This window comes from Tupaia chinensis, unplaced genomic scaffold (genome assembly GCF_000334495.1).
Source record: "Tupaia chinensis unplaced genomic scaffold, TupChi_1.0 Scaffold000605_1, whole genome shotgun sequence".
NCBI classification, from domain to species: Eukaryota; Metazoa; Chordata; class Mammalia; order Scandentia; family Tupaiidae; genus Tupaia; species Tupaia belangeri.
In genome coordinates, this window is record NW_006160123.1 from 3,679,349 (window position 1) to 3,689,207 (window position 9,859).

The 9,859-nt window shown below is 41.8% G+C and overlaps 1 protein-coding gene across 1 annotated transcript in view; it reads right to left on the bottom strand.

Annotated features, from left to right (window-relative positions):
• Positions 1-9,859, bottom strand: part of EIF2AK4 (eukaryotic translation initiation factor 2 alpha kinase 4) — a 125,496-nt gene that overhangs the window by 103,800 nt on the left and 11,837 nt on the right. The window contains exon 3 of the mRNA XM_006158705.2: positions 4,247-4,349. Coding sequence (XP_006158767.1) covers positions 4,247-4,349 — 103 coding nt within the window. The remainder of the gene's footprint in view (positions 1-4,246; positions 4,350-9,859) is intronic.

A 9,859-nucleotide genomic window follows, 5' to 3' on the forward strand; every position in this document is an offset into this window, starting at 1 on the left:
TGGTGTGGTGGTTAAGGTGCTAGACACTCCCACATGGCTGACCATGGTTTGAGTCCCAAACCTGGTGGCTTGCTTTTTCACTTTCTCTCTCTCTCTGTCTCTCTGGTCAAATTAAAATAAATAAATGAATAAATAAAATTTTTAAAAAAAGAGAATACAGACATTGTAAATAAGAACATGAAAAGATGTCCAACATCATTAGCAATTAGGAGATTACAAATTAAAACCATAATGCGTTGGATAGTTCTGTGTATTGGTGGTTAAGGCAGTTGGATCCCACATGGCCAACACATATAGTTCAAGTCCTAGACCTGGTTGCTTGGGAAATATGCCAGGTATGGTGTGTGCCCAAAATCCTGAAAAGAGGGAGAGATGGAAAAGGGATTCCAGTGTGATCATCCCCCATGTGGGTGCTTTCTCCTCTCTCTCTCTGGTGAGTACACACAATCTCTAGCCAAAACAAAACAAAACCCCAAAATGAGCTATCACCACACATTTGTATAAGTCAGGTTCTCTTGAGATACAGACCCGCTAGGCCAACAGAATATGTACATGCATATAGAGATATTTGTTTAAGGAAGTGGCTTACGTGCCTATAGAGGTAGGCAACTCTATAATCACAGGAGAGGTCATTAGGTTGAAGACCCAGAAAGAGTCAATGTTCAAGTCTGAAGGTCAACTTCTGGCAGAATTCCCTATTTTTCAGGGGAGATCAATCTAACACTATTAAGACCTTCAATTGATTAGATGAGGCCCATCTACATTATGGAGGATAATCTGCTAACTCTGAATCTTCTGACTGAAACACTCACCTCATTTAAAATAAGTCTTCACAGAAATATTTACAGTTATGTTTGATCAAATATCTGAGTTTCATGACCTAGCCAAAGTGAAACAAAAATAACCACCTGAACATTTATTAAAATAGTTAAAAATTTTAAAAATAGTAGCTAGTAGCACCAGACAATGATAGCAAGCATCTGGAGAAACAAGATCACATATTGCTGGTAGAAATTTAAAGTGGCTCAGCCAATCTTGTAAAGCTTGGAAGTTTCTTAAAAAACTAAACACATAACTATCACACACCCACAATTATTCTCCTAGACAGAGGAGAAATAAAAACTAATGTGCACACACCAAAAAACCCCCTCTATGTTAATGACTATAGTGACTTTATTTGTAATAGCCCCAAACAAAAACAACTCAGATGTCTTACACCTAGTGAATGGTTAAACAAACAATGGTATATCCATACCACAGAACACCACTTAGCAATAATTGGATCTCTCTCAAAAAATGATGCCAGGTGAAAAAAGCCAATCACAAAAGATTATATCCTGTATAATTCTCCCTATGTCATATCCTTGAAATGATGAAATTATAGAAGGGGTGCTTTTGGGTCAGCATGCTGGTTAAGGTGGCTGAATCCCACATGGCTGACCACACAGCTTGAGTCCCAGACATGGTGGCTTAAGAAACATACCAGGCATGGGACCAGCAGTTAGCGTAATGGCTATGTCGCTGGACTCCCACGTCGTCAACTGTGGTTTGAGTCCCGGACCCGGTGGCTTAAACTCACGCCGGGCGTGTGTGCGTGCATGCCCAAGATCCCGAGAGGAGAATGGAGGAGAAGGGATTGTGATGTGGCCATCCCCCCTGGGGGGCGATTTCTTGCTTTCTATCTCTCTGTCTCTCTCTGTCTGCCTGGCGAGCACATGCGCCCTATAGCAAAAACCTCTTCAAAAAAAAAAAAAAAAAAGAGAGAAACATACCAGGCATGTATGCATGCATGTCAAAATCCTAATAGAAGAAATGGAAGAAATGGATTGAAGTATGACCACTCCCCATGGGTGGTGCTTTCTTTTTTTTTTTTTCCCACAGTTAAGTGTACATTTCTGGCAAAAACTTAAAAAAAAAAGAAAAGAAAAAAAGAGAGTTCTTTTTCTTTTTCTCGAGCAATATAATTTTAAAAACAGTAATAATTTTGGAGTGGCCCCAGAGCATAATAGTTAAGTGCTATGCATAGAAAGGTGGATTCCCATATGGCTGACCATGGTTTGAATCCAAGTCCCAGTGGTTTCAAAAGCACACTGGATATGTGTGCATGTGTGCATGTCTGCACCCCCGATGAAACAAAGGAATGGAGGAAAGAGGACTGTTGTGTGACCACACCCCGTTAGAGGTGCTTTCTCCCTGCCTCTCTTTTTCTGTTTCTTTGTCTCTCTCTAGCAAGTGTACGTGTTCCATGGCAAAAATAAATGAATAATATAAAATAAAATTACAGAAGGGGCCAGCAGGTGGCATGGTGGTGGGGCACTAGACTCCCACAAAAACCAGTTGAGTCCCAGACCTGGTGGCTAGTTTTCTCACTTTTTTTCACCTTCCTTCTCTAATCTTTCCCTCTCTCTCATGAGCATGTGTGCCCTATAGCAGATTGAGAGAAAAATATAATAATAAATTTTTTTTTAATTACAGAAATGTAGGACAGATAAATGGTTTCCAGTGTGAAGAACAGAGCAGGGATATAAGAGGAGCTACAGAAAGGCAACATGGAGGAGCCTTGTGGTGAGGGAACTTGTTGTGACTTGACTTTATCAGTGTCAATACCTTGGGGATGACCGTGTACTATAGCGCTGCAAAATGTTATCATGGCGTAGACTGGGTAGAGGGTGTATGAGATCTTTCTGCATTCTTTCTTACAACTGCATATAAATTCTACCTCGAGATAAGTTTGGTTTTTAAAAAAAGTGAAACAAATTTTAAAATCACAATCATAGATCCAAGAAACAAGAGGATTCTCTGTACCTGAATATTTTCAATATAACTTCACTTGTTTTTTAGTTGGACATGAGAGTCTCCTTAGGCTAGAAAGAACTTTGGAAAAATTCCCAAGGTCTAGTATTTTTATCCAGGATGTTCTACAATTACTTTCTGTACCTTGTCAATTACTGAAGTTCCTAGAGACAGCCACTTAAGTGGACAAAATTTTCATAGCCAAATGGCACCGTATGGAATGCTTTATGACTCACTGTGTTACAGAACACAGGGGACAATGAAATGTACAGTGACTTTAGATGAGGTGAATGTTGCCTTTGGGTGTCTTTAATGAAGGTCTAAAAGAGACACAGAAATCTAGTTCTTACTTACCTCTTCTTAGTTTTTACATGATGGGAGAGTTAGGCATGAACTGCCTGGTGAAAACAGTGAGAAATTTTACACAAAAGTGACAGGAAGATGGATCACACATAAAGAAAACTGGTCTGATTTAAGGAAAACAGAGTAATTCTCTGCCCCCACAAGTCACCTAGTCTTGCCCTCCAGAGAGAGTTCTGCCACCCAAGTAAGAATCATACGTGGATTCTGAGAATCAGAGGATTATAAAAGCATTAGTACTGAACTCCATGTAGGGAAGAGGCACTAAAGGAATGGAGTGTGCTGCTAACTATTGACAAGGAAAACATTGATTTCTTCTGATACCAAAGGAGAGAGGCACAAAGTTTGGTCAGAAATTGCCCATCTGCAAACATTTTCCAACAGAGAGGTTCAAGTCAAGATTAAGTCATAAGGGGCCGGCAGGTAGCACAGTAGTTAAGGTGCTGGATTCCCACATGACTGACCACAGTTCAAGTCTCAGACCCGGTGGCTTGGTTTCTCACTTTTTCTGTGTCTCTCTGGTCAAATTTAAAAATAATAAAACAAATAATTCTTAAATATATAAATATAAATATAAATAAATAAATAAATAAACTCTCAAAAAAAAGGGAAAACTTAGTCTCAGAGATTCTGGCATCCGAAGAGCTTCAGACAAATCTCGGATCACCAAATGGGCCTAATCTGCCCACACCTAAACTATTGAATGGCAAAGGAAATAGAATTACCATGACTAGTTTGAATGGTAAAAGTCAACCTTCAATAAACTTTGGGAAGGTCATGAAGCCAGGTCCAAAGTGTGGAAAAAGTATAGCCAGGTTCACACCCACTGTTATCAGAAAAATTTGTAAGCATCAATAGTACGATCTATATATACTCTACAAGTTATAATTTATAAATCCTGTACATTAAATAAATATTAATAACAATGTTCCCCTTTGTGGATACCACTAAGAAATAAAACATTCTACTCAAAATTGAATTTGCGGTGCAATGGAAAAGCCTTTAGATCAGAGACAAGGCAGAAAGACAAACGTTTATGAGCTTACTGGAGATTTTTACTGTCCTCTTAAAATTCTAGTTTAATAAATCTTACCTCCCCACAATGTTTTATGGCCAATTCCTCCAGGCGAGATTTTAACAGATTAACACTTTCATTTGATAAACCCTTGGCATTCTTTAACTCTATTTCAGGAACTCTGGAAAAAAGAAAAAATTAGTTACTCCAGAAAGTACTGTCTGTTTGCAGCAATCTCTGCTAAATTCTAAGCCCACTGGGGCCTGAGGATGTTATACAGACCTCACATGGACCTCTCCGAGCCACTAGCAACACTTCGCTCAATCTCAGAAGTATTTTAACTATCAGTATATCCCGGCAACTCCAGTTTATACACTGCTCAACACGGAGTCACCTATGCCTACGGGAGAAATAGGCTCGCCAAAGTCTTCAGTCCCGGCTGTCAGGTCCCCTCCCTTCTGCCCAGGTAACTCAGACTTACTGGGATTGATCCAGTATCTCCCAAAGTTGTCTGCCTCAAATTTCAGCTTTATAATCTCATGAAAATTCCCCAACACCAATATTACTATTTCTTGTTTCTGATTTGCCCCGGATCCCCTAACTCTGGGGTTCTTCTCTTTCAAAGAAAAAAGGCCTATTTGGTAATATAAGAGTAACCTGCTGCTCAAGGGATGCTGGATCCTTATGGAAGATAATGGGTTCAATTCCCCAGTCTACCTGTATAAGCCCATCATCCTAGCTGGCTGGGAAGGCTGGGGGATGGAGAGTAGCTTGAGCCTATTGAGCATGCTTGTCCTTTCTAACCCTCATGAGAGAAATAAATAACTTCAAGGAGAAAAAAAGATTCTAGCTGTGTCTGACCTGGGCCTGGTGATGTAACCATGTTCTCTTTGTACAGTAATGCCAGACCCCCTTGCACCAGCATCAGCTAACCTAGCTCTGTCAGCTCCTGGCAACGGTCCAAGCCCTCTGTGCTCTCTCACTTGCTCTGGCATGAAGCAGACAAGAGTACCTTGGTGTGGTGGGACGCACAATAAGCTGTGTCCCAGTCACCCGTTCCGGCTGTCTGTGAGATGGAAATGCTCACTCGCTCGTGGATAAATCCAAGCACGCTCACTCTGCAGTCCCTGCCTGGGATAAGGACGCCTGATTCACGGTCCTCTTCATCTCTCAGAGCCTGACTAACTCAACATTTTCTACTCAAGGAAATTACACCAAGGAAACCAGCCTCAGGTTTCCTTTTCTTCCCAACCAATAAACATTAAACCACCACTCCCTGGGGTTAAACAGGATTTATTTAATTTTACAGAAGCGAGCATGATTTGTCACTTCCTACGAAGTATTTCTGAGTAATTCATGGTATTTTACTTTATTTTCACCTTTCTATACATTCTCTTAATGCCTTAGTATAAGAGGTGGCTACAGCCATCTACTTAGACAGAACCTGGGAGAAAGTGGTATATGTGAGAAAAGGACAGAAACACCACAGTCCTGCATCCATGGACGGTCCATCTACCCAGGATTCTCTCTTACACAGAGGCAGCAAGGACGATTTTGCAGAAAAGGAAATTTTTCTTGTGCATATCATTTCAAAAGAACAGGAATGTTCCCTCACATTAAGCTTTATGCATCTTTTTAAAATTAAGCAATCACTATATAGCATTATTAACAAAATTATGAAAAATTCATCTATACTACTAATCAAACTTTTAAAATTTTTCCTGATGTTCTCTTTAAACATCTAACTCTCTGATTACACAATTCATCATTTTTTTAAAAAAATATTTGATTTAGTTTTATTTATTTAATTTGACCAGAAAGAGACAGACACAGAGAAAAAGCGAGAGAGAGGAAAGTGAGAAAGCAAGCCACCAGATCCAGGACTTGAATCGTGGTCAGCCGTGTGGCAGTCTAGCACCTCTAACCATCATGCTACCTCCCGGCCCCCATAATTCATAATTTTATGTAGTTGGTATCATGTTTCTTTTTAAAAAGGAATTATTTATTTAATTTTATTTATTATCTTTTTTCTACTTTGACCAGAGAGAGAGAGAGAGGGAAGAAGGGAAAGTGAGAAAGCAAGCCACCAGGTCTGGGTTTCAAGTGGTTGTCAGCCATGTGGGAGTCTAATGTCCTAACCTCCATGCCATCTGCTGGCCCCCAATAATATTATGTTTATTCTTTAATTTCTCATAACATTTCCATTTTAAAAAAGTTTTTAATTGTAAAGTTCCTTCTTTGATTTTATTGCCAGAGGACACATGTATTCATGAGAAAGAGAAGGAGTGAGAAAAAGAGAGAGATAGACAGAGGACCCCTCAATGGGGCATGGTCATGCCACAATCTTTTTTCCTCTCTTCTTTCAGTCAGGATACTGGGTACACATACACACATGCCTGTTGTGTTTTACAAGCCATGGGAGCTAGGGTATGAACCACGGTCAGTCACGTGGGATCTGGCTCCCTTAACCACCTAGTTCTGGGGCTGGCCCTCCATGTTTTCCAAAACATCATTCCATAATATCTTTTTATTTATTTTTTTAATTGCCAGAGGGTGCATGCACTCACTACAGAGAGAAAAATAGAAAGAGAGGGAAAGGGATAAATCACATCCCACTTGTGCATGGTCATGCCACAATCCTTTTTACTCCATTTCTTCATTCTGTTGGGAATTTGGGTAAACACACATATGCCTGGTGTGTTTTTCAAGCCACCAGGGCAGGATTCAAACTTCAACCAGTCACGCAGGATCTGGTTTCCCTTAACCACTAGGCTATGGAGCCAGCCCAATTTTTTTTTTTTTTTTGAGAGGTTTTTGCTATAGGGCATATGTGTTTGCCAGAAAGACAGAGAGAGACACAGAGACAGAAAGCAAGAAATCACCCCCCTGGGGGGATGGCCATGCCACAATCCCTTTTCTTCCATTCTCCTCTAAGGATCCTGGGCATGCACGCACATGCACCCAGCATGAGTTTAAGCCACTGGGTCTGGGACTCGAACCATGGTCGACTACATGGGAGTCCAGCAACAGAGCCATTATGCTAACTGCTGGTCCCAGCCCAATACTTTAAGCTTATTTTCTTTTTTTCATGCTAGAGAGAGAAAAAGGGGGGGGGGCTGAGAATCTTGCTATGCCACGATCCTCTCCCAAGTCTTCCAGCCAGTCAGTATCACAGGTGCACCCGGCATGTTCAGGTCAAGCCAGGATCCAAACCCCAAACTTTCCCACACAGATCCAGCATCATGCAGTGGAGCTCTACTGCCTGCACCACTGAGGTTGGGACTCATCTAATAGTTTTATCAAGTGGTCAAGATTTATCTGACTGTTTTTTCAGTCGAGGAAATTCTGGCCCTGGAGGACACCTGTCAATGTTAGGAGACACTTTTGATTGTGACAACCTGGGGAGAAAGGTATTCCTGGCATCCTGCAGGTGGGAGTCAGGGATGCTACTAACCATCCAATGATGTACAGGATAGGTGCTCACCACAAAGAACCATCACACCCAACGTGTCAACGTGTCAGGGCTGAGAAACACTGCTGTTTGACATTTACACTGTTTTCAATTACTTTTATAAATACTACTACAATTAATACCTTAACACTTACTTTATTTTTCAAGAAGAAACATTTGGGGCAGGCTCTACTGCCTAGTGATTAAGGGAGCCAGATTCCACAGAGTTGACTGCAGTTTGAATCCCAGTTCTGGTGCCTTGAAAGAAAAGACACCAGCCGTGTAGTGCCCGAAAACCCGTCAGGATGGAGAAGGGATTGCGGTGTGAGCATGTCCCACTGGGGTACTTCCTTCCTTCCCCTCTATCTCTGTCTTTCAGCAGTGAGTGCATCTGCCCTCTGGCAAAGAGAGAAAAGTAATAAAAAGAATAAACACTGTGAGTTCTTTAAGCTATAAGAAGATCTATATTGGGTCATCGGGAAGTCGTAATGCATTTTTACGTAGAAAAGTGCATCATGACTTTTCTGACAACCTAATACATATTTGGTCTCTGACCCTGGTTCCTGGCACAGAGCTCCAGTCACCATTGGAAGCTCCTGAGTGATGGGTGGGCGGAACATATATGTAATTCAAAACCAACTCCTTTTAAGCATGCCAGATTACCTCTAACAAGTGTCTGGATAGCTTAAAGGGTGGGCTCTGACCACCAGGAAGACCAAGCCTTGATTACAGGGTAAGAAATTTCATCCTTATCCTAAACCTCCAGGGAAGAGATAGGACTGAAGACTGAACTCAGTCACCAATGGCCAATGATTTAATTCATCGATCACACCTTTGTAATAAAACCTCCATAAAATCCCCTAAATAGGTTCTGGGTTGGTGAACACAAGGGGCTACTGGGGGAGTGGCACGCCTGGAGAGGACATGGAAGCTGCATGCCCTTCACCATATGCCTTGCCCTATATGCACCCTTATATCTCTTCTTTCTGAGAGATTTTGGTATAGGGTGCTTACGCTTGCCAGAATGACAAAGAAACAGAAAACAGGAAATCTCCCCCTGGGGGGATGGCCATGCCACAATCCCTTCTCCTTCATTCTGTTGGGATTTGGGGCATGCATGCACACATGCCTGGGATGAGTTTCTAGCTGCTGGGTCCAGGACTTGAACCATGATCAACCATGTGGGAGTCCAACGCCTTAACCACTATGCCATCTGCTGGCCTCAGTTTTTTTGTTTGTTTGTTTGTTTAAATTGCTATAGGGAACATGTGTTTGCAGGGAAGTAGGGAGTGAGAGAAAGTGAGAAACCACCTTCTAGAAGGGTTGGCCCTGCCACAATCCCTTCTCCTCCATTCTCTCAGAATTCCAGGCATGCACACACATGTACCTGGTGTGTTTTTCAAACTGCTAGGTCTGGGACTTGAACTTCACAGTCTGCTATATGAAACCCAGATGCCTCAATCACCACATCACCAGTTGGCCTGCCTTTACTTTTTTCCATCAATTTAATTACCTTTTTTTGTTAATTGATTTTTTTGTTTACCTATTATTTATTCATTTCTCTCTCTCTCTCTCTCTTCAGTTTTCCGTTTGGTGCTCACGCATACACACACACACACACACACACACACACTTGAAGGAGCTCAGTCTTGACCTATTTGTACTTTCACATTCTCCAGCAACACTTAGAATAACAAATTCCATAAATTCACCATCCACTGGTAAAGCACACTTACTTGTATTTGTCACATTCCTTTTCAAAAACTTGTACTGATTCCCTGCACAACGAGTTTAAACCACTTAATATCATCTGGCCAATCTGACTTCTCACATGATACAACCGAGGGAAGAACACATGAAATACACGTGATACCTCAAAAGCAGAATGTCTGAATCCTGACAGCCAACGCTTTTGCTCAGTTATTTCCAACCAGAAGTGACATCAATTCAGGGGGGTTTAGGGATATGGGGGCTTTATCATTTTTTTGACTGGAAAACATTCTTGGCATTAATGCGCAGGAGGCCAGTGACACTCCATACCACATGGTACGGGGCTGCCTGCGCGATGGAGACTTGCCAGAAGTGCCTCAGTGAGAAGCACAGCGACTCAAAACATTCCTTTACCTAGGCCCTGTGAGGCACGGAAGGCTACCTAATTTCTAGTGCCCATCATACTTCAAAACGAAGTACCTGCGCGGTGTGGCAGCGGCGCCTGCGCGGGCCTGCACCGCCCGGGCTCT